Source organism: Nomascus leucogenys, chromosome 4, assembly GCF_006542625.1.
Source record: "Nomascus leucogenys isolate Asia chromosome 4, Asia_NLE_v1, whole genome shotgun sequence".
NCBI classification, from domain to species: domain Eukaryota; kingdom Metazoa; phylum Chordata; class Mammalia; order Primates; family Hylobatidae; genus Nomascus; species Nomascus leucogenys.
In genome coordinates, this window is record NC_044384.1 from 56,720,763 (window position 1) to 56,746,336 (window position 25,574).

Genomic DNA, 25,574 nt, shown 5'->3' on the forward strand with positions numbered 1-25,574 from the left:
CTGTATGTGAAGACTGCACCTTAGCCTTAATTTGACTTGCCGAGCAAGAACAAATGGACAACACACCAGGTGCTTGTTTAGCTACCACGGCACACGATTATGAGGTTTCCAAAAGGCATCTCCTTCACATGCGAGATCACTCAGACTTCAGCACCCGGCAATCAGGTACAAACATGTGCCAGGTGAACTAGAAATTGTTTGAAAAAGCTAATGATCTTGCTCTAGATTTTTTTTTAATTAAAAGACTATATGTGTTCAACTGAAATTGAATGAATGAAATCTGACTTGGGGTGTTTCTACAATTTTTTTTGAGACAGTCTTGTTCTGTCACCCAGGCTGGAGTGGGTGGTGTGACCTCGGGTCACTGGAACCTCCGCCTCCCGGTTACAAGCGATTCTTGTGCTTCCGTGTCCTAGGTGGCTGAGATTACAGGTGTGCGCTATCACACCCAGCTAATTTTTGTATTTTTAGTAGAGACGGGGTTTTGCCATGTTGGCCAGGCTGGTCTGGAACTCCTAGTCTCAAGTGATCTGCCCGCCTCAGCCTCCCAAAGTGTTGGGACTACAGGCATCAGCCATGGTGCCTGGCCTATTTTTTGTTTTTTGAGATGGAATCTTGCTCTGTTGCCCAGGCTGGAGTGCAATGGCACAGTCTCGGCTCACTGCAACCTCCACCTCCCGGGTTCAAGAGATTCTCCTGCCTCAGCCTCCTGAGTAGCTGGGATTACAGGTATGTGTCACCATGCCTGGTTACTATTTATATTTTTAGTAGAGACAGGGTTTCACCATGTTGGTAAGGCTGGTCTAGAACTTCTGACCTCAAGTGATCTGCCCGCCTCAGCCTCCCAAAATGCTGGGATTACAGGCATGAGCCACTGCACCCAGCCCCAGCCTATTTTTTTTTAAATTGTTATGTTCAAAATTAATCTTAAAAGGTAATATTGCTGATCATAGTGGCACATGCCTGTAATCCTAGCACATTGGGAGGCCGAGGCAGGCAGATGGCTTGAGCCCAGGAGTTTGAGATCAGCCTGGGAAAGATGGTGAAACCTCATCTCTACAAAAAAAATATAAAAATTAGCCAGGTGTGGTAGTGCATGCCAGTAGGCTCAACTATTTGGGTGGCTGAGGTGGGAGGATTGCTTGAGTTCAGGAGGTCGAGGCTGCAGTGAGCTGAGGTTATGCCACTGCACTCCAGCCTGGGAGGGAAAAAAAAAAGTAACATTAAAAATTTTAGACCAGCCAGGCGCAGTGGCTCACGCCTGTAATCCCAGCACTTCGGGAGGCCGAGGTAGGCGGATCACAAGGTCAGGAGTTCAAAACCAGCCTGGCCAACATGGTGAAACCCTGTCTCTACTAAAAATACAAAAAATAGCAGGGTGTGGTGGTCGGCGCCTGTAATCCCAGCTACTCGGGAGGCTGACGCAGGAGAATCATTTGAACCCGGGAGGTGGAGATTGCAGTGAGCCAAGATCACGCCACTGCACTCCAGCCTGGGCAACAAGAGCGAAACTCTGTCTCAGAAAAAAAAAAAAATTTAGACCAAGGCCTGGCACGGTGGCTCAAGCCTATAATCCCAGCACTTTGGGAGGCCGAGCCAGGTGGATCACTTGAGGTCAGGAGTTTGAGACCAGCCTGGCCAACATGGTGAAACCCCATCTCTACTAAAAATACAAAAATTAGCCGGGCATCATGGCAGGTGCCTGTAATCCCAGCTACTCGGGAGGCTGAGGCACGAGAAACGCCTGAACCCAGGAGATGGAGGTTGCAGTGAGCCAAGATCTTGCCACTGCACTCTAGCCTGGGAAATAGAGTGAGACTCGGTCTCAAAAAAAAAAAAAAAAAAAAATTAGACCAAACGATTATAAACTTGAGATGATATCTAACCATAAATATCATTCTCTACCTTGGGAGAAAAAGGAAAATCTCCATATGTAAATATTCAATCAACAAGTTACTTATGACCCTACAGATATATTACCTCAAGCCATTAGGATAGTAACGGCACAGGATTGGGGGAGAAACAGGCAATGAGAAGAAATAGGGTCATCTTTAGTTGCACAATTTTTCTTCCAGGTAGCATTTTAGCTCATTCATTAATTTTTTTTAAAGACAGGGTTTCACTATGTTGCCCAGGCTGGACTGCTGGGCTCAGGCAATTCTCCCACCTCAGCCTCCAGATAGCTAAGATTATAGACACAGGCCACCATGCCTACCTTGGTAGCATTTTTAAACACATAACACTGGATCAAGCTAATACTCCTGTCTCAGAGATGGCACTGCTACCCAATCAGTCCATAGGCCAGAAACCTCGGAGTCTCCTCAATGCCCTCCACTCCCCCTGGTCCGTATCTAATCCATCTCCATTGTACCTTACATCTCTGTTGAATCCGTTCACTTCTCTCCACCCGCTTTGCTACCACTGTGGTGCAAGTGGCCCCCATGTCCTGCCTGGACCACAGCATCAGCGCTCTCGTTTCTTCAAACCTGCTGCTCCTCCTGCCTGCATGAGCCTTTCTGGCCCTGGTCTGCACCAGCTGCTCCTCCTGTCTGCCCCAATCCTTCTAGCCCTTGTCAAGTCCTTGATACCTGTCCATTCTTAGACCTTAGTTCAGCAGTCACCTCCCGAAGCAAGCCTTGCTTAACCTGCCACAGTGGAGTCCAATCCACCATCACTTATCACAGGCCAACAGGATCAAGGCTGTCCCCGCTCTGTGACTCACCCCAGGCCTGCAGTCTTCCATCTGTCGGTGGATTACTCAAGAGCCTCTCTCCAATTAGACATAAGCTCCACAATGGCAGGGAACATTCAAGTCCCCTACAAGTTCCATCAGCTCTACCTCCAAGACGCACCTGCCATCCATCCACCCTTCACCATCTCTACCTCTGTCCAGGCTACTGTGTGTCTCAGCAGGACGCTCTCGCCTAAAGGCAAGAGGCTCCTAGAGGTCTCACATCCATGCCTGTCCTCCTTCAATCCGTGGCAGTCAGCGGGACCTTAAAACGTAGGCCAGGGAGGCCTGGCGCAGTGGCTTACGCATGTAATCCAGCACTTTGGGAGGCCGAGGCGGGCAGATCACGAGGTCAGGAGATCGAGAGCAACCCAGCTAACAGAGTGAATCCCCGTCTCTACTAAAAATACAAAAAAAAATTAGCCAGGCGTGCTGGCAGGTGAGGTGGCGGGCGCCTATGGTCCCAGCTACTTGGGAGGCTGAGGCAGGAGAATGGCGTGAACCCGGGAGGCAGAGCTTGCAGTGAGCCGAGATCGTGCCACTGCACTCCAGCCTGGGCGACAGAGCAAGACTCTGTCTTGCAAAACAAAAACAAGAACAACAACAAAAAAAAACCAAAAAAAAAACGTAAGCCAGGGCACTCTGCTCCCCAGCGGCTTCTAATAAAGACAATGAGAGCTCTTTTTTTTTTTTTTTTTGTATTTTTTTGGTATTTTTAGTAGAGATGGGGCTAATTTTTTTTTGTTTTTTTAGTAGAGACGGGGATTCACTCTGTTAGCTGGGATGCTCTCGATCTCCTGACCTCGTGATCTGCGCACCTCAGCCTCTCAAAGTGCTGGGATTACAGGCATGAGCCACCGCGCCCAGCCGACAATGAGAGCTTTTAGCGTTATGAGGCATCTGCCCAATTCTCAGCTTAGCCCCCTTGGCTCCCCGAGTTCACTATGCTCCAACCACCCTGGCCTTCTTCCTGCAACAGATCACGTGCATTGGCATCTCAGGACCCTAGAACACACGGCTTCCAGTGCCTGAAACCTGCATCCCATCTCTCGGTGGTGAACTGCTTTCTCATCTCCTGAGAAAGCCTTTCCCAGCCACAACACCTAATAGATGTTCACAGATTCCCACGACCCTTCACAGAGCCCTCCAGAGTTTAGTCTACTTGTAGTTGGTTTGGTTGCCTCTTTTCCCCATTGCCAACGCGAGCCACTAAGGTCTGTGGTGACAGGGGTCCCACCCCTCTGGCGCTCCCCCGTATCCCAGTGCCTGGCACAGGGCAGAGGCTTTCCATGAATCTGCTTGGAAACTTGAAAAACTACTACGACCTGGCTGGGCACGGTGGCTCACGCCTGTAATCCCAGCACTGTGGGAGGCCGAGGTGGGTGGATCACGAGGCCAGGAGATTAAGACCATCCTGGCTAACACGGTGAAACCCCGTCTCTACTAAAAATACAAAAAAAAAATTAGCCGGGCGTGGTGGCAAGCGCCTGTAGTCCCAGCTACTTGGGAGGCTGAGGCAGGAGAATGGCATGAACCTGGGAGGCGGAGCCGGCAGTGAGCCGAGATAGTGCCACTGCACTCCAGCCAGGGTGACAGAGCAAGACTCAGTCTCAAAAAAAAAAAAAAAAAAAAAAAAACCCAACTACTACAACCTTAAAATAGAGGTGGAGAGGAAATGCTTTAGGACACAGATGAGGGAACAGATACCCCAGACACAAGGAGACAGGGAAAGCCAATGCGAAAGGGACTCATCAGAGCCATGCCTAGAAGTTCACCAGAGACAGAGCGTGGCCGTGTCGGGGACAGAAAAGGAGTGGCGAGCCTAACGGTGGTGATGCCAAGCCTCAACCCTGCATTACCTGGATAGCACAGCCCCACATCAGGGATAACTTCCGTCGATTTGTGCTAGAATAAATAAAATCCTTTCTGGAGCACTAGACGCTGTTTACATCTTTCAGAAGGTCCAGTAAAGCTGGAGGTACACAAGGCTTTGTCCACAGTGGCTGCTGCCAAGCCTGAACAGGCGACAGGCGCAAGTAGGGGCCTTGCTGAAACAGATTGCTGGGCCCTGCCCCAGAGCTTCTGACCCAGTGGGTCTGAGGCTGGGTCTGGGGATCGTGTTTCTAACAAGTTCCTGGCCGCCGCTGGTCCAGAGAGCACATTCTGAAAACTACTGGGCTACCGCGCCAAAGAATCAAACAAAAACAGACGTATCCAGGATAGAGTTTAGCTTTTTTTCCAAAAATTCCATGGCTGGGCACAGTGGTTCACTCCTATAATCCCAGCACTTTGGGAGACTGAGGTGGGTAGACTGCTTGAGCTCAGGAGTTCGAGACCAGCCTAGGCAACATGGTGAAACCCTGTCTCCACTAAAAATACAAAAATTTGCTGGCAAGGTGGCACATGCCTGTGCATCCCAAGCACAGAGGAGGCTGAGGTGGGAGGGTGGCTGGAGCCCTGGAGGCAGAGGCTGCGGTGAGCCAAGATTGCAGTACTGCACTCCAGCCTGGGCAACAGCGAGGCTCCATCTCAAAAAAAAGTAGACAAACTTCCTAAAAGTAAAAATTTTGGATGAGTACAGGTTGATTTATCTGAAGAGACAATTAGGATGCCAAAGGGGTTAAAAACAAAAAGCATGAGGCCGGGTGCAGTGGCTCACCTCTGCAATCCTAGCACTTTGGGAGGCTGAGGTGAGTGATCACCTGAAGTCAGGAGTTGGGGACCAGCCTAGACAACATGGCAAAACCTCATCTCTACTAAAAATACAAAAAAAAAGTATCTGGCATGGTAGCACACACCTGAAGTCCCAGCTACTCAGGAAGCTGTGGCAGGAGGATCACTTGAACCTGGCAGGCAGAGGTTGCGGTGAGCTGAGATCGCGTCACTACACTCCAGCCTGGGCAGACAGAGCAAGACTCCATCTCAAAAAAAGAGCACTGCTACAGTTTTCTTCCTCCATTCAAACTGTCTCCAGTTTTGAAAAATCCAGCTCTGCTCACACCTGTTCCTATTCAAAGTCTTCCCGTTTTCCTCTGGATTAAACTCACAGTCTTAAACCAAGCGTCCAATGTGCTTTGCCACAGTGCACCCACTGTGAGGTCACAGCTGACCTGAAGGCCCAGTTCCAAGGGCATCTCCAGGACAACCACTGCTCCCACTGCAGGAATGGTGGCCCCTAACCTGTCCTGCTGCCCCAGAGTCCAGCTGCCTTGTGCTGGGCTGTCCTCTTCTGGAATGGGCACTGGACCCCATTTATCTCTGAACAACAAGGCCACACTTGCCTGGCATGCAGATGTGTGTGCAGAATTGACACAGAAGTCCCCACTGACCCAATGCCAAATGGGCGATACCTGGGATCCCTGGACAAAGACCCAACTCTGTTTAACCATGGGGTCAAGGAGAGGAGGTGGAAGCCATGTGCAGAGGGGAAACGGGGCTGAAAGGTGAGGCCAAGTCACCCATGTAGCACCCAACTCAACTCCATGTCATGGCCACACAGACTCTGAGGAGCCCTCACACCGGAGAGAGTATCCTGCTTAGAAATGGAGGCCAAGTGGGCCAGGCGCGGTGGCTCATGCCTGTAATCCCAGCACTTTGAGAGGCTGAGGCGGGCGGATCACGAGGTCAGGAGATCGAGACCACCCTGGCTAACACGGTGAAACTCTGTCTCTACTAAACATACAAAAAATTAGCCAGGCGTGGTGGCGGGCGCCTGTAGTCCCAGCTACTCGGGAGGCTGAGGCAGGAGAATGGCGTGAACCCAGGAGGCGGAGCTTGCAGTGAGCCGAGATTGCGCCACTGCATTCCAGCCTGGGCGACAGAGCGAGACTCCATCTCAAGAAAAAAAAAAAAGAAAAAAAGAAAAAAAAAGAAATGGAGGCCAGGCAGCACACAGACCATGGAATGAGGGCTATAGCTCTGATAACAAGTGACGAAAGTTGTGTCTTCCCAAATTGTCTCTGGAGATAGCCCTCCCCCAGCATGTGCCCCACGTGGGCTGCGGGACCCTCCAAGTAGGGCAGCATCTTCCTGGGCCTGAATGTGGGCAAAGCTGGTTGTTGCTCTTCACCTCACAGCCTCACTCCTCTAAAGGTACAAGGATGAACATGTGAATTCCCTCTACCTTGCTTTATTTTGGCAGTAGAAATTGTCACAATTCCAGTGTAAGCAGGGGCAAAATGCAGCACCAAACAGAGGGGTACTGTTTCGCTCTGCTGCTCTGATTTCACTACTACTGATGAAACTAAAACAATGCAGCAAGGTAGCTGTTCAGGATCAGCTCCTCATGATCAGAGCAGACCTTGTCAAATTTCTCAACAGCTTCTTGGATAGTGTAAGGTGCAGTGCAATTGTGAATGGAAATAACAGCTACAATTTTCCTGCTTAATCACTAAGGGCCAAACCTCTGCTAGGTGTTTAGTGTTGCATTCTGCATTCTTATTTTAATATTTGCAACACCCCAAAAGGACTAGAGTCCTTATCCCCATTCTACAGGTGAGAACATGAGGTTCAGAGTGGTTAAGCGTGTTGTCCAAAAGGTGCCGTTAAGCGGCAGAGCTATGGAGCTCCAAAGCTGGTCTTTCCACTCTTCTGCTCACCCATTTTGCTGAGACAGAGGCCTAGCGGCAGGGGTGCAGGAAGGAGAAGGAGCTTACTCCCTGCGGGAGGAACTGATACCAAGCTATTAATATTATCTGGAGAGAGCTGTTGTTATTGGGAAAATTTTCCATGACTCTGGCCCCAAATCAGGGTTCTATTGGCCTGCCCGAGGTTATCACGTGAAAATCAGCATGCTCGCTTGATGAGAAGGCGCTGGCTAGCCAAAACTATAGCACAATATTTCTTTGTACTTTAACATACTGACCTTGATTGACTCCAGCCCATAGGTCTGAAACAGATGAGGCCCTAGCATTTTGGTTAACGAACACACAAGTAGAAGATTTGAGACTGGAAGGAGAATAAAATTCTACAGTACTTAGTTGATTCTTTCTTACATTTTTCTTAAAATGGTACAGCTATGATAGAGTTTTTGTTTTAAAACTCTCAACTTAGAAAATGTAAATTTTAAAACTCTAGCTCTACTACATACGGTGACTTTCAAATCCATAAAACAGCTACCACATTGCCTTTTTGAAATTACTTGATTTTTAAAAAGTACTTCTTAAGCTGTTAAGCATCAAACAAATAAACATAACTTATAATATTATCAATCATTTTGTGATGGATAAATGGAATCCTACAATTACTTTAGACATTTGTAATCTCATCTTCCTTCTTCACTACTCACCCTCCAAAAACAAACTTTATTCAACTCAATAAATAAAAGAATTCATCAAGAACTACCATTCAGGCCGGGCAGGGTAGCTCACGCCTGTAATCCTAGCACTTTGGGAGGCTGAGGCAGGCTGATCACTTGAGGTCAGGAGTTCGAGACAAGCTTGGCCAATCGCTTGAACCCGGGAGGCAGAGGTTGCAGTGAGCCAAGATCATGCCATTGCACTCCAGCCTGGGCGACAGAGCAAGACTCCATCTCCAAAAGAAAAAAAAAAAGAACTACCATTCAACATCACGTCAACCATTTGTCCCCCTAACATGCCAGTTTTTGTCCTTAAGCAAAAAACTTTAGACTTTGAATATCTTCCAGCTCCTCACATTTGTTCCTCTACCCCGCTACACAGCCCTTCCTAAAACTATCGAAGTAGACACTTTGCTTTATAAATAATTTGGTCAATGAGTAAAGTGCTTTAAAAAAAAAATCAACGTGCTAGGCACATAAACATCTTTGGCATTCTTGAATATTTTACTAGTTTCTGGTTGAATGCTTTTTCTTCTATTTATCATAAAACCTAACTTAGATTTACATATACCCTGTGCTTTAAACCAGGGACAAGATTGGGTCCCTCTTGCACACACATATCATTACAATATTCTAAAGTCATAAGCCCCTGGTATTTGCACGTTCTGCTTTACAAGCTCTTGTCTGTGACCAAATGTGCAGTAATAAGCCCCAAACCACAATGAATGATAACCTCGTTAAATATGATGTAACGTGTAGCCATCCAAACTATTAAAACCAAGAGGAAAAGACAAACTAGCAAACTCCAATTAATTATACGTTCTTAGAGGCTTTTCAAAATCAAACAAACATACAAATACAACATTACACAGTTGGTAAAACAGAGTAACAGCTAATGATTTCATGATTCCCGTATGTAATACTAAGTGGTCTGAGCCCCAGAATCTGTGAAAAGTTTGGTGTTTAAATGGTACACAGGCTGAAACTTGAGGGGGACAGATAATTTTCTTAAGTGGAAAAAATGGATAGTGGTGACCCTGGGGAAAATTTACATCATTATGTTAAGCAGCAGATTCTTATAAAAACTTCTGGTTTTCAATATGCTTCCTTTGATAGCGACATTTTGCACAGCCCCCAAAGAGGAAAACAGGACAAAAAGGATGTGTGAGCCGGGTGCAGTGGCTCACACCTGTAATCCCAGCACTTTGGGAGGCCGAGATGGGTGGACCACAAGGTCAAGACGGGCAGATCATGAGGTCAAGAGATCGAGATCAGCCTGGCCAACATGGTGAAACCTCATCTCGACTAAAAATATAAAAATTAGGCCAGGCGCGGTGGCTCATGCCTGTAATCCCAGCACTTTGGAAGGCCGAGGCAGGCAGATCACCTGAGTTCAGGAGTTAGAGACCAGCCTGCTCAACATGGTGAAACCCCGTCTCTACTAAAAATACAAAAACTTAGCTGGACATGGTGGCAGGCACCTGTAATCCCAGCTACTTGGGAGGCTGAGGCAGGAGAATTGCTTGAACCCAGGAAGCGGAGGTTGCAGTGAGCCGAGATTACGTAACTGCACTCCAGCCTGGGCAACAGAGTGAGACTCCGTCTCAAAAAAAAAAAAAAAAAAAAGGATGTGTGGTAAAGCCTTAGGTGCACATGCTGATAACCAACTCTCTGGAAGGGGAAAAAGAAAAACCTTGACTTGTAGCATTGGCCGATTCCTGTGGTATAAATATTCCCACCACAACCGATTTCAGGTTATCAACCACCTCAGATTCCTCAATTGTCTCTAATAAGTGGGTAGGAGTCAGCTCCAAGACACTACAGGGTCTGCAAGAAACCCAGCTTAGAAGCCAGGAAAACTAGGGTTCAATTCTAGCTCTAGATTCCAGCTATGTGGCCTTAGACAAATTTCCTTAACCATCCAGCCTCAGTCTTCTCAGCTCTAAAGTAGGTAACCTGTTTCACAGACTGCCACACGAACAAAACAACATAAGTGAAGGATGAGGTACTCAGAACTCCATACAAGTCACCTCCCTCTCGAGGGTGGGAGAGACAGGCACAGGTAGGGTGGGCTGGGTGGTGCAGCCTCCACAATCTGTCTCACCTTAGCCCCATGACAGATTGTTTTAGCAAATCAAGAGTCAGGAGCAACTGCTGGATGAAAACAAAGACCTAGAACGTTGTGGGGTGGGGGAACAGTTAGAATCAAATTTTCCTACTCTTACTGTTAGGGAATTGGAGTTTCGTTTGTTTCCTATGGAGGAGAGATGTGGTCTGTTTCACAAAAGCTGGCCCCAGGGCAATCCACCACCAAGCTCTGACCAGACCACGGAGGACGGGCCCTCCAGTCGGACCAGGGCTGAAGCACAGATCCACAGGGAAGGAAGAGGCCCAGCCAGGAGCGTGTACGAGCATGGGGAGAGCAGTGGCTGGCTCTGTGGCTGACGTAGCTGGAAGGAAGGGGCCTCCTGTGGGAGGCCTTGCCCCAGGAGAAGCCTGAGAGTGCCAGAGCCTGGGGCACAGAGCAGCGTGGGTGCCCTCTGTAAAAACAACACAGTATGGCAGCAACAGGCCTCAGAGGGTGTGTGGGAGCGGGGGAGGTTGCAGTGGCAACCAGGACCCAAGCCAACAGCTGCCTCGCCTGAAATACCAGGAATTTAAGACCTGCAGGATCAGATGTGGGCTTCAGAAGGGTCCCTCTGACAGCCCAGGGGGGAGGGATTGACAGGGGTCCAAACAGAAGCCAGGAGCCCCTCGGGCCACTACATTATCGAGGCTGTGAAACAAGGCAAGGAGGGTGCAGGCAGGAAGGGGCCGAGGGGACTTGCACACTTCTTGGGTACAGAGCACTGGGCTAGGGTGGGGGAAGCACAACAACTCTGTGACAAGCCAGGGAATAGGCCATGTGGTCCCTGTCGCAACTACTCGATTCTGTCCTTGTAGCACAAAGGCAGCCAAAGGCAAGACTTGCACGAGTGGGCGTGATTTTTCCAAGAAGGTATTATTTATAAACAGCCAGTGGGGCAGTTGGGGAAAGGGTGGTGCTGAGAAGATACAGAGGGAAACCCGCCCAGGAGGGAGGTGGTGGTATCATTCCCATTTCACAGATGAGGACCCAGCAGAGCTTTAAACTTTGGGAGGCCAGGTTCCTGTTGCTAATTGCACCATGCTCTAAATAACATATGTACCAGGTGAGTAAGAGAGGCAATAAAGGTGTCAGGGATTCAGCTGTGGCTAAAAAGAGAGGACGCACAGGCAGGCAGCGGGTGGAAGTTAATTGCCAGAGTCACAGGAATCCCTATTTAAAACCTGGCCTGTCCTCTGGGCCCAAATGCACAGAGGTCTTCCCTAGATGACAGAAAAGTGGAAACTGAAACAAGGAAATCACAAGTGATTGGGAACCTTTGAGGCCATTTAGGTCAATTTCTGCTCAGTTCAGCTGAAGCCTATTTAACAAGCATGTATAAGCCTGATCTGTAAACTGTAGCACAGCAGAGGGAGGCGGGTCAGAGCACAGGACCCCAGACAAGTTACTTCTCTGTGCTTCCAAATGGAGGTGATGGTAGTACTGTCTCAGGGTGTTTCTAGGTATGAACTCAGTCCCATTAAAGTGCTTAGAATAATGCCTGCCACATATTTGTTAAATAAAAATACTGCGTCCAAGGCCCTGTGCTAGCTGCCACAGGGAAGGGTGTGAAATGTCCCTGCACCCCTCCCCGGGTGGGGGGAGTTCAAACAATAAGCTCGTCTCTAACCACTCACTCATCACTCTCCCAACTCGCCCGTCTACTTACGTCACCCAACACAGACAGGGACCATGTTTTATGCCTCCATCTCCCATGACTAGGACAGCGGTGACTCATGATTGATACTCATTGTGTGCAATGTTTGTTGAATGAATAAATGACACAAGGCATTAAGTCTCAATACCAAGATTTCCTTTTCTACATAACTAACAGATAACACTGCAACCTAAGTCACCCCCTGGTCACTCTGTGACCTTGGACTCCTGCCCCCTGTGGTGTCTGGGGTGTGATATCAACATGTACAACAGTACTTTGTAAACCTGAAGGCCCTTTAGTAATAGAGGTTACTACAGATCACGTCCTTGGTGTGGGGGTAGTTTCAGCTGGGGGACTGACCGCCTCCCCAGGCAGTGGCTTCCTGCTTGGATGGCCTCCTAACATTGTCAGTCCAGCTGTCATAGTGCCCGTGCCTGAAGGAACACAGCTGAAGGTAGTTTTTAAAGTTCTCCCTTACACTGGGGGAACCCTATTGATTCATCCGTTCATTCCTTCATCAGTTGCATGTTCTGCCCATCAGAGCCACATGGAACAAACTTAATGCTACTTTGTACCTGATTCTGAGGTTAGATTATCCACACGTCCGCAGGCTAAACATGCCCCCAGACCCTGCAGCAGGCCACAGGACCAAGACACGTGGAATGGTGGACCCGGAAGAGGCGGCAGGCTCATCTGTCCCAACCGCTGAGTTCCACAAGGAAACTAAGACCCAGAACCCAGGAGTCTCAAGTCCTGCTTTGACCTCTCATGCCACATCAGGTCACAGCACAGGCTCACCTGCACTGCCTCCTATTTAACTCTCCAGAAAACCTGCCCTTGGCCCTCTGCCACCTCACAGCTATCTTTCTGAAGAGAGAAAATAGTCCAGGCATCGGCACTTCCTGGGAAAGCTACTGAGCACATGGTGCAGAGCCATGTAGTGGCTTCCCCACCCGTTCCAGAGAGCAAAAGCTCACCCTATGTGAGGCTTCCTATGTATTTCTCCTGAGCTCGCCCACATTGCAGGCTCTGTGACTGCAACAAGGGCAGCAGGCAAGCCTCAGACTGCACCCACCATCCACAGGCCCCCGCCTGGCCTGGGGTTACAACTCCAACCTCCAAAACCCATGGTTGCTGGAAAAATGGCTAAGCAATAACTTGTGTTTGCTCACTGCTGAGATCAAAGTTCTTTATAGACTTCTGAAATCCCGAGGGGTCAGGTGGCTCACAGCTGGGGCACATACAGACTGGTGACTTGCCTGATGTCACAAAGCGGGTGGTAAAAAAGCTAGGAAACAGCATCCATCTCCCCTTTCTTACCCTGATTCTTGATCTGTGGTTGGCTCACATTTTTCTTTTCAGTCAAGACACAGGTTACAATTACAGCACAAGCCTGGATTTCCTCCAAAGAGGGGCAATGCAGCGGGAGGGGCAGGCGGAAGCTCTAAGTCGGCTGAGTAGTAGTGAGCCTGAGCTCTATTAATCGCCAACTGGCCTTGGGCAGGCCACTTAACATCTCCTGAGCCCTGGGTTCCTTGGCCTGACAACAGGAACAAATCATAATAGTGGGTAAAGCCTCCCTCCTCAAAGGGTGGCCACTCTGCATTCCAGGGAACTGGTTAGAAATACAGAATCTGCTTTTAAGAGATTAAGTGATTCTAAATGCATTTACATTTGAGAAGCCCAAATATGAAGCATTTAGCACAAGCCCACACTCAGACCTCAATTACAAATGTAAGTGCATTTTACACTAGAAAGGGCCTGAGACACAAGCCAAGGTTCTCAGGAGGAAACAGACCCAGAAGGCCGATTAACCCACCAGGGTCAAACGGCTGTCACAGTGGCACCAGCATCTGAACCCAGGACCTAGGGCTCTTCTGTACCACAAACCCACAAGGCATGATGCTAACTCAAGTATTCTCAGAGGCAAAACCCTCATGCTATTTTTTAATAGTACCCTGGATGGGGCGCAGTGGCTCACGCCTATAATCCCAGTACTTTGAGAGGCCGAGGTAGGTGGATCACCTGAGGTCAGGAGTTCAAGACCAGCCTGGCCAACATGGTGAAACCTCATCTCCACTAAAAAATACCAAAATCAGCCTGGTCCCAGTTACTCGGGAGGCTGAGACATCAGAATTGCTTGAACCCAGGAGGCAGAGGTTGCAGTGAGCCGTGATGGCACCACTGCTCTCCAGCCTAGGCAACAAAATAAGACTCCATCTCAAAAAAAAGAAAACGAAAGAAAGAAAAATAGTACGCTGGTCACCATGCACCCCTCCCATCAGCACAGTGGTTCACCTGGGCTCAACTTCATGTCCTCCTGGGGAGCTGTCCTCTAGCCAGAATCTCCAGGAAGTAGAGTAACCCAGGGCTGGGGCCAACTGCCAGCTGCAAGGAAGTTTTTGAAGTGAAAAGAAGCCTTAATGCACACCTTATAAATTCACACTCCGTTTCACCTATTAACACCTTCCAGATGCACCGTTCACTGCCGGAGCAGAGAAACAGTCCAGCACTGAAAGGACTAGCTGAAAAAAAAAAAAAAAAAAAAACAAATAACTGAGGGCGGTAGGGCATGAAGCTAAGAGGCATCTTTTTGGCTTCCCACCTCTGACACTGCAACCTGACAGCAAACCCAGCCTGTTGGCTTCCCAGTGCTAGAGTCCCGTCCGTGAGGCTGGGAGGAACTCAGGCCCACCGTCCTGGGTTCCCTGGACACCCCAACAGAACAGAGATGGTGAAATAGCAAAGCTAGGGGATGCAAACAAAGAGGCTAAATTTGGGAGCATAACAAAGGGGGTGTTGAATTATACCAGTATGACTGGCCGGTTGTATAACAAACATTTACAGCCAACAGCTCAAAAATTATCTATGGGCCTATTGTGTGCAAGGCATAGTGACATGGTAGAGTGGCAGAGCTTGGACATCAATGATCCAGGTTCCTATCCTGGCCCAACTAAGTCAGATTATCATATGTGCCTCTCAGTAGCTGGGCCAGTCTGAGAAATTATTCAACCTCTCCGAGCCTACGGTCTCCTCACCTGTGAAAGAATCTATACTCAGGGCGGTTGTGAGGGCTAAATACAATAGATGTCAAGAGTCCAGTCCAGTGAACAGAGGTGGTGTAATCATTGCATCCACAGGCATTTACTGTGCACCTTGTGCCAAGGCTTGCGCACAGAATTTTCCTCCCTGTGTGTTGTAAAGTTTGGAAGTCCAAGCAATTATTTGTGATTGGTTTTACAAGGTTCCAATGAAAGTAACCAAGAAGAAAGGGTTTCAAGATTGCAGATTGGGAGACATTTTATTTTTTTTTTTTTGAGACGGAGTTTCACTCTTGTTGTCCAGGCTGGAATGCAATGGTGCAATCTTGGCTCACTGCAACCTCTGCCTCCTGGGTTCAAGCAATTCTCCTGCCTCAGCCTCCCAAGTAGCTGGGATTACAGGCGAGCAACAACACACCCAGCTACTTTTTTGTATTTTTAGTAGAGATAGGGTTTCACCATGTTGGCCAGGTTGGTCTTGAACTCCTGACCTCAGGTGATCTGCTCGCCTCAGCCTCCCAAAGTGCTGGGATTACAGCCGTGAGCCACCGCACCCGGCCCGACATTCTAATTTTTATATACCCAAAACAAACCCAATATATAAAACCTCAAATTCATTTTTTTTAAAGGGCAGATTTCAGATACACTGTGGAAACACTTGTCGAACTTTAATTTGTATACAAATCACCTGAGGATCTTGTTAAACTGCAGATCTGGACTCACGTAGTCTGGAGTAGGGAAGAGTTTGCATTTCTAACTGCTCCCAGTGAAGCTGAAGGTGCACAGCCCACACTCTGGAGCAGCAAGGTGCTATGGAATTCCTCTAATGGCAAGAAATGAATCCAAGGAAAATACAATTTGATGTGAAAACATCCCAGGAGACCATCCGTGAGGTAACATCTACACGGAAACACACAGGCTAGCAGGGAGGCACACCAGGAAAGGTTTCCACAAACAGAAACCAGAAAAGCTGGCCTCCGGCCTTATTCAAGTGAGTCTGTGCTGTCAGCACGCTTCAACTAGGCAGGTGCAAGTACTCTAGTGATAGACAAGCGGCGTGGTGTTGGCAACAAAGCATCCTGGGATATTTCAAGTCTGTAGCTTCTCCACAGCTAAGCTAGCCTTTCCGCCTTTCTTAAATCAGTTTAACCTATTTTTCCCCTTTGTACATAAATTTTAAGCTGTTTCTATTCACAGCTGTAATTTTATAAAAGCCTATCAGGTTGCCAGATATGGATTATTCAGAAATAGGATGAAAGTGACTGTCAGGTAAAGAAGCATCTTCCAGTGATTAACTCATCTTAATGTGTGTGTCGAGGTGGAAAGGATCAATAAAACGCCTAAAAGGTTCATATTTATAGGATTGGAGGTGGAGTTCTGGATATTCTTTGGTTCAGAAATGCTAACACACAAGATCTTCCATATCCCCTGAAATGAGTTTCTTGGAGAAAGCGTGCGAGGTAATCTGATCTCCAGCTGCCTTTACCATGGAGGACACATCTGTCCATCAGGAGACACAGCCAGCTTTGCACACTGGCTTAGAATAACACGTATGTTTATTACAATTCCTGTCATAACCCTCTTGACTGCTGGGCTTAGGCTGCAAGTCTGGAGTCATCATGAGCCAGTGTGCGATGTCAAGCGGTAATACTGAGCTGCCCAGAAACCGCTGAGTTTGCAGGACTCACCCAGAAACAAGGTATACCACCTCCCTGCCCCCACCTGCTGCGGGGGAGATGCATGCTCTGACAAGAAACACCGGAGTAGGGCTGTCACCTGTGCCCAGTGTCGCTAATTCATCCATGCACTTATGAGGCTGCTTCCCCGGCTCCACACCCCTGCTTGCGGGCCATGCGCACTCAAACAGCGAGGCTACATAACTAGCACCCTCATGATTTCACCCACTTCGGAAGAAGGAGACTAGGGGCAAACTTGTGGATGAGGCAGGCCCGTTTTTCCCCATTTGTCCACTGCGGGAGGAAGTTAAGTTTTCCCATAGGCACCTTCTTACTTGGGCCAGATCAAGCTTTCAGATAAGCATGATAGGAGAAATTCTAGCAGAGATAGTCATTTCTTCCCAGAAGGGATAACTGAGGCCCCAAGAAGTTAAAGCAACTTTGTCAAGGTAAAGTTTATGCCATTGCTAACTTCACAAGAGGTCTTATTAACCAACAAGGGAAGGCATTCCCTAGGAACGGATCTGCATTTCCCCACCTGCTCCCGCCTACTACTTTTGCAAGCTTCAGTTCACACAGTCCCAACCTCCGACTGCCCCTCAGAATAATACATGGTGACAAACTATTTCCTGAACAATAAGCAAACGTCCAGCATTTCATGTTTTTGCTAAGATGCCTAATGCCGCCAGATAACTTCAGCTAACAAGTAAAACAAGCGTTTAACGAATTCAAGCAAATTCATCTTGGAATAGGAAAAAAACCCCTCAAGCCGTATTTCCTCTTTGTTCCCCACCCCCCTAGGCCTAGTTGGAGGCAATGTAAGAAGAACTTTCCATTGCTCAAGAAAGCAAATGGAAAAAGCCAAGTTTTCCCGGGCCGCAAGAAGACTTGGAGCGCAGGCAAGAACTTCTCCGGAGGGTCACGCGTGTCTGCTACAAGTTCAGGCTCACACGCGCCGCTCAGCTGCCGGCCTGCAGTGCTCCACTCTGCGCCCGGCCGAGTCTCGCCCCACGCGGGGAGAGTGCGCCTCCGGGTCTGGACCGGGTTTCAGGAAGTTTGTGATCTCGTGTGGGGAGGCTCGGACGCCGCTTTTTACTGGCTTCCTGCAACTCCCAACTCCCGACCCACTGCACAAGCATGGTGCTCCTCTGCGAGTGCTAGGCTCGTGCAAACACGTGTAACCACGCACTCCCTGGGGACGCCCCCTTTTTTGGGTGCCTTCGTGGTTTGGGATTCGGGCCCAGAGCACAGGATCCGGCAGGGCGCGGGAAAATGGGGGCAACCCATGTCCCGTAGCCCAGAGACCGCGGGGAGGCTGGGAGCGCCGGGCGCCAGGAGGGACGCAGGATTGGGTGCGCGTCGCATCCTGGATACTCACCGGGACCTCTGCAGCTGCTCGAAGGCGCTGGTGCTGCCGCCCTGGCCTGGCTGCTCCAGGGAGCAGTAGTTCTGCGAAGTCTGCCTGGAGAACGCGATGGGCAGGATTCCCTGAGTGAACGAGTTGAGGCGTCCCCGACTGCCGCTCCCACTCCCGGGGGTCCCGGAGCCCAAAAAGGCGGTCGTCGGCACCTGCACGCTGGTAAAGGCATCGTCCTCCTCCAACTCTTCCTGCCCGGCGGTCCCGGACCCGTCGAGCAGCTGCAGTTGGGCACAGGCGGCGAGAGGCGCCGGCCGGGGCGGCTGCCACTGCTCCCCCGACGCCCGGCCGGCGCCCAGGGGGCTCGCGAACCCCCGCGCCACCCCGGAGCCGGACACGGTCGCATGGCCGCCAGGGATCAAGGGCGGTAGCGACGAGGGCTGTGGGAAGCAGGGGCCGGACCCAGCGGCCAACCCCGCTGCCAGCGTGCCCGGCACGGCGAGCGCGATGCAACCACCCCGCTCGGCAGCGGCAAGCAGGCTGAACCGAGTCCTCGCGCCGCAGGCGCCGCCGGCGCCCGGCTTGGCCGCGCCGCCCTCCTCGCCACCGCCCCACTCCGCGTCCTGCGGCGGCAGCCGGCCGTCCAGCGAGATGTTGGTGAGGAAGGAGAGGGCAGCCTGGCGGCGCCGCGGGTCCATGCGCGGCTTCCGGGGGGGTTCGGGCGGCGGCTGGGCCGGCGCGGCGGCCGCGGGCTGGGGCTGGGGCTGCGGCGGCGGCTGCTGCAATCCGCTGGCGCCCGCGGCGTCGGTGCCGGCGCTGCCGCTGCTGCAGGCGGCCGTGGTGGCGGCCGCCGCCGCCATTGTGTCCGTCTGCGGCGGGATTTCCGCGATGCCCGGAGAAGCGAGCGGCGCCCGAGCGCTAAGCGGCGGGCGCGAGCGGCGGCGACCCAGGCTGGGCAGGGCGCGGGGATCGGGCGGCGTGCGCGGCGGTCCAGCCCCCCCGCGGGCGGGCCATGCTCGCCCCTCGGTGCTCGGGATGGGGGCGCCGCCGCCCCAGCCCACGCGCGCGCCTCGCTGGCTAGCTCGGCTAGTTCGGCTCGCTGGCTGGCCGCCCGCCGGTCGCCTAAGCCGCTGGCTCGCGGGCTGCGGGGCCGGGTGTCCGTATTTATAGGTGCGCGCGCCCCGCGCTCGCGCTCCAAAGCGCTCTTTGCAATAACACGGAATCACGTGTGGGGAATGCGACCTGGGAGGAAAACAAAGCCGCAGGCGGCGGCCGCAGAGGCAGGCGGCGGGAGGCGAGGGGCCGCGGGAGGAGGAAGAGGAGGACGCGAGAGCCGAGCGGGTGGCGGGGCGGGGGATCGGCCGGGCTGTCCGGGTTGTCGGAGCTGCCGGCTGGGAGAGTTGGCGACTCCCGAGGCGCGCAGAAGCCAGGTGCGGGAGGCGAGCACGTTTCCCCCGCGCGCTCGCACTGGGAATTGGGGGAGCGAGCAGAACCCAGTGGGTTAGGTCCTCGGGCTGTGCCCCTGGAAGAGTTGTGGGTCTACAGGACAGTTATGTGGAGCGTTGTAGAGTTTTGGACTGCGAGTGAGTTACTTGGACCCCGCAAGGCCGTTGGTCCCCGAGAAGTAAATAGATCCTTTTCATAATAACACGCGTAAATCCACAGCCCCTATGGAGACTGTCCCACCGTAAAGCTATCGCTAGCAACCATTGCAGTTGGGTCTCATTCATTCCCAGGCCAAGGATGCAGCCCCCGGGATAAATGCACGCCTTGGGATGCGTAAGAGCCCAGAAGCAGGAACATCTTCCATTTGGCCAACGAACTCACGCATCCCCAATCCATGGTATTGTCACTTTTCATCTCTATCTTAGCAAAGGCCAACGCAAATTTTTTACTTTGGCTCTGAAATATGCTCCATTTTCTGTGAAGACCGAGGTGGGCTAAAATGACCTTACACTCTTTTCCCCGGTCACCTTGCAAATTTTTGTAGATTATGATCTCTTCTCCCGCATAAACTGGGACCAGTGTGGACAGTTACCTTGTCGTTTATTTCATAAACACACGTTTGGCACCTACCATGTCTTCTATAAGTACGGGTTCGTGACGACCCTCCCAAAGCAGTAGCTCTGAATCTGGGAGGAATCGCAGTCCCCACCCACAACGAATGCTTGTTTTGGTTGGGGGTGGGAGCGGGGGTGGGGACAGGGTGGAGGGGTTCACCTGGAGGGATCTGAAAACGTGTGCGGGTTTCCCCAGGTGGTATGGGCAACTTACCAAATGCAGTAAGGAACAATTGCCACACTGAATTAAGCTCTGTGACACCTAAGAAACCTGCTACACTTTTGAGGGAGAAGCAGTGTGTTTAAGATCAACGGATTAATTTAATTAAAGGTTTAAATTTAGCCCTGGAGCTAATGGGTAACTCTACATTGAAATTCCACTCCATTTCAAGTTCAGGAAAGTAAATTGAGTAAATGGAGAGCAAATACACCGTCCAGAGAGGTGCCGCCAACCCGGAGTGCCAGACAGAGGGTTTCAGGTTACATTTGCTCAGGACAGAGATGGCACGTGGCCCTTTACATGAACAATTGTTGTCGTATTTTGTTTTGTGCTGTTTTTAGGCCTTTTGAAAACATGGAGCCTGGTGTCTGTTTACAGCAGCCTCACGTCAGTGGAGTCAAAGCTCAATGGCCGGCTCTATGAAATTTCACCAGGATTTTAATTATTTTGGCCAACTACCTTGAAACTTCCAAGCCCTTTTATGACAATTGACTTAATTTACATGACCACTGGCCTGGTTGGGAGGCAGTGTTAAGTGAAAGACTCCAACAGTGCTCCTGTAAAATATATTTTCCATCATTCAAAAATGATAAATGCTAATTTCAGAACATAAGATAAGCAAAGAGGAGCAAAAAAAAAAGGGGGGTATCACTAACAATCTCTTCTGTGGAAATAATGTAAAACTTAAATTTTGATTTCTGTTTTGTATTTTCATATATTTTATAGAGAGATATGTATATATATTCTTTTAGCCTGTCACCCAGGCTGGAGTGCAGTGGTGTGATCATAGCTCACTGCAGACTCAACTCCTGAGCTCAAGCGATTCCCTCTGCCTCAGCCTTCTGAATAGCTGGGACTACCGGCACCCACCACCACACCTGGCTAATTTTTTAAAAAAATTTTGGCCTGGTACGGTGGCTAAAGCCTGTAATCCCAGCACTTTAGGAGGCTGAGGCAGGCAGATCACGAGGTCAGGAGTTCGAGACCAGCCTGGCCAACATGGTGAAAACCTGTCTCTACTAAAAATACAAAAATTAGCTGGGCATGGTGGTACATGCCTGTAATCCCAGCTACTGGGGAGGCTGAGGCAGGAGGGCAGGAGAATGGCTTGAACCCAGGAGGCGGAGGTTGCAGTGAGCCGAGATCATGCCACTGCACTCCAGCCTGGGTGACAGAGCAAGACTCCATCTCAAAAAAAAAAAAAAGAAAAAGAAAAAATTTTTTTGTAAAGATGAAGTCTCACTATGTTGCCCAGGCTGATCTGGAACTTCCAGCCTCAAGCAGTCCTCCCATGGTGGCCTCCCAAAGCACTGGGATTACAGGCATAAGCTGCCATGCCTGGCCTTGGGTGTATTTTTAAATAAAAATGAAATTGGGCTGTTTTGTTTTTTTTTTTTTTGAGACGGAATCCGGCTGTCTCGCCCAGGCTGCAAGCTCCACCTCCCAGGTTCACGCCATTCTCCTGCCTCAGCCTCCTGAGTAGCTGGGACTACAGGCGCCCGCCACCACGCCCCGCTAATTTTCTTGTATTTTTAGTAGAGATGGGGTTTCACCGTGTTAGCCAGGATGGTCTCAATCTCCTGACCTCGTGATCCGCCCGTCTTGGCCTCCCAAAGTGCTGGGATTACAGGCGTGAGCCACCGCGCCCAGCCGGGCTGTTTTGTCTTTTGTGATTTTTGCCTGCTGTGTTGTGATTATCTTTCCATGTAGAATATTTTTCTACATGGAAGAATTTTTATTTTAATGACTACATAGTGTTCAATTTGATGGAGAGACTGTACGCTTTTAAACCTGTGCATTTAATAAATTTGTGGTTTCCACTTTTGCTCTTATAAAGTGATGATGACTTCATTTGTTTTTCTAAATCTTGCTACCACCCAATATTATTTTCTCAGGTGAAATAGATGCTGAGGCAAATGGCATTTCATATTTTTAAGGTTTTCATCGATAAAGGTTGTTCAGTCTGCTTTCTTACAATTTTGCTGGGTATTGAAATATTTCTATCATCCCCCAAAATATTTACAACCATGATACATCGATTAAAAAATACCAAAAAGTTTCCATCAATATGCATTTTTTATAACCTTCATTTTCTATAACCTTCTGTCTACTTTAAGTGTGAAGTATGAAACTAATTTCAAATATTTATTAAAGCATCAAACAAGAATCAATGTCTAATCTCCAAACTGCCTCTGTGACCCCCTTTTGGGGATCTTGAGATACGGTTTATTGTTCACCTACTGTATGCCAGCCACAGAGTATTTCTAATCTTTATAACCACCCTGTGGTGGTGGTGGTGAGAGCATTATCATCGATATCTTACAGACGAGGCTCAGAAAAATTAAGTAATTTGCCCCAAGTCATCTAGCTCTTAGCTGGGGTAGGCCAGTATACAAACCGCTCTGCCTCCAAGACCCGTGCATGTTCTTGCGCCCTCTGCTGGTGAAGATGTTTAATGGTAGAGAGCAGTGTCCAGATATACTCTCATATCCATACTTGAGGTCAACTATTATGGAATAATGCAAGCTTTGGAGTAAGAGGATCTGGGTTTCAAGAGCAAGCCACTTACCCTCTCTGAGTCAGTCTTCTCTGTGGGTTATTGTTAGGTACAAATGAGACTGCCTGAGGAACATTTTACAAACTTTAAAGTATTTTTTAAAATGTCCGCTGTTATTTATACCATCCTCATCTACTTAGTCCCTGAATTATTCCAAATTCATTTATTTTTCAACTACTTAGTCATTGATCAAGTTTTACCAAGCAACTTCTACATCCGCAGTACCATCTGTGACAAAGGGATACAAAGAAAGGTGGCCCTTAGCCCTTGTGACCTTGATAGTTACAACCATGGAAAACACATTTAAATGAAAATGCAAAGCCAACCCTGATTAAATTTCAAATGCGCAATTGGACTATAAGCATTATCAGAATATGGAAAAGAAGTTTTTTTGTTTTTTGTTTTGAGACGGAGTCTCGCTCTGTCACCCAGGCTGGAGTGCAGTGGTGCGATCTCGGCTCACTGCAAGCTCCGCCTCCCGGGTTCACGCCATTCTCCTGCCTCAGCCTCCGGAGTAGCTGGGACTACAGGCACCCGCCACCATGCCCGGCTAATTTTTTGTATTTTTAGTAGAGACGGGGTTTCACCATGTTAGCCACGATGGTCTTGATCTCCTGACGTCGTGATCTGCCTGCCTCGGCCTCCCAGAGTGCTGGGATTACAGGCGTGAGCCACTGCTCCCAGCCGGAAAAGAAGTTTTTTATCTGCAGTGTAGGGGAAGGCCTTAGGCAAGAGCCAGGATTTGAGCTGACCTAGGAGATTCAGGAGGCCAGGAGGAGGATCCTTGCAGAAGAGGAAGTTTGGCATACAAATTCCTCATGCATCGCAGGCCTGGAGGACTAGAACTTGAAATGTGATTCTACTGGTCAACCACATTCCCCCTTCTCCCCCTTCCCTTTTATATTGCCCCTTTCGAGTGCCCATTCTGAAACTTTTTAGCACGCATGAATTCAAAATGCATGTACTGTTTTGATGGAGACATATTGGAAGTTAGTTTTTAAAAAGAAAGGAAAAAACAACCTACAAGTAATCACTGGCCCTTAAAAATCAGTAGACTGAGAAGTCTGAAAATTAGCTTAGGCTCCTAGAAACATGCGACCTTGCAAGGTCTCCAGTTTGGGGATATTATAAGTTTTGTTCCTTGGTGGCCTCACCTACCTTATCTATGGATGAAGGTAGGTTTTGCAATATTTTACCTTGCAGGGTTGTGAGGGTTACCAACAATATAAATTATGTAACTAGCAGGGTACCTGTAGTTCAGTGGGTAGCTATTATTAGAAAAACGCAAAATACAGAAGGTGCACATTAAAAAGGCCAGAATATTTTAGGTTCTAGGTTTTTATAGTTTTCATTGATCCTGAGACCAATGAAATATTAGCATGCCCTTCCAGGCTGGACCATGAGAAGCTTCAGCTGTTAGCTCCTGCTTAAATCAGATTATTTTATGGTATTTTCCATCACAGTACAGGCTGGCGCAGGCTACTGGACTGTCGATCTAACATAGGCATAGTCTCCCTGAGAAACTTGCTGCTTTCCTTAATCCAATGAAAGAAAGTTAAATCCCGGCCGGGCGCGGTGGCTCACGCCTGTAATCCCAGCACTTTGGGAGGCCGAGGTGGGCGGATCACGAGGTTGGGAGTTCGAGACCAGCCTGACCAACCTGGTGAAACCCCGTCTCTACTAAAAATACAAAAATTAGCCGGGCGTGGTGGTGCGTGCCTGTAATCCCAGCTGCTCAGGAGGTTGAGGCAGGAGAAGCACTTAAACCCGGCAGGCGGAGGTTGGAGTGGGCTGAGATCATGCCACTGCACTCCAGCCTGGGTGACAGAGTAAGACTCCATCTCAAAAAAAAAAAAAAAAAAAAAAGGGGCTATATGCACAGAGTTCAACTTGTCCCCAGCCTACCCCCTAGAATAGAGGCTTTTTCAACTTTTGTCCCCAGGGCCAGCCATCCAGGATACCCTCTTCTCCCCACACAAGAGAAAATGCCAAGGGGACATGCTGTCCCTGCTACTTCCTGCCAAAGTTCTGTCCTTCAAGTCTCCTCTTCCTGCCCGAGAACCTGCCCTTCCCTCAATGATTGGCACCAGCAGCCCCTGATACTGTCCTATCATAGGACCAGACAGGATTCTTTTTGTCTCTGGACCTCTGACACTATGTGGAAGAAAGAGGAAGAGCGCTATTTTACTGCAGTTCTTCCAGCTTTTATAACTTGTGTGAGAAGCCGACAGAAATAGGCGATGGGACATGCCCTTGGGACTGTAGGGATGGTCATATAAACATGTGTCACTCATTTATCAAGGACAATAGTTCAAGCCAAGAATGAATGTTAAGTACCTCGTCAATCTGGGAAGAAGTGTCGATGTTCCAGATAACCCTTCCTCATCTGCACCGTCTTTTTAGAGTATAGATCCAAAGACAATAGTGCAAATGCATTTATTCTTCAAGTCTCCTCTGAGTCATCAAAAGTCTCCCTTCCATGCAGCTCAGCCAATCGTGGAGGAGAAGGGAGATGCATCGGGAATGGAATGGTCCATTCAATAAGCTCTCCAAAAGAGCATCCTGTGCAGCACAAGGGTGCGGCTTGGGTTTGTCAATTCAACTTATCACCAGCTCTGGGACCTCTGGGTTTCAGCTTCTACATCTGCAGACTAGAGCAAATCCTATCTACCTCACATGGTTATGATACAGATTAGAAACAAGGCCTGCATAAAACTCCTAGCAAGTGTTGAGTACACAGTGGGTACTCGTGAGTGGTGGCTATTACCATGATTCAGAGGCCTGCTATCGACACTGAACCCCAGTGGACCAAGCTGCTCAGCAAGTGAGTGGTAGACGTCCTGTGACATTTTTA

At 49.4% G+C, this 25,574-nt stretch overlaps 1 protein-coding gene across 2 annotated transcripts in view; it reads right to left on the reverse strand.

Annotated features, from left to right (window-relative positions):
- CABLES1 (Cdk5 and Abl enzyme substrate 1) overlaps positions 1–18,828 on the reverse strand; it is a 124,650-nt gene extending 105,822 nt beyond the window's left edge. For both annotated transcript variants that reach the window (XM_012506295.2, XM_030810654.1), the window contains exon 1: positions 17,905–18,828. In XM_012506295.2, coding sequence (XP_012361749.2) covers positions 17,905–18,743 — 839 coding nt within the window. In that variant the 5' untranslated portion in view covers positions 18,744–18,828. The remainder of the gene's footprint in view (positions 1–17,904) is intronic.
- Positions 18,829–25,574: the final 6,746 nt, after the last annotated feature.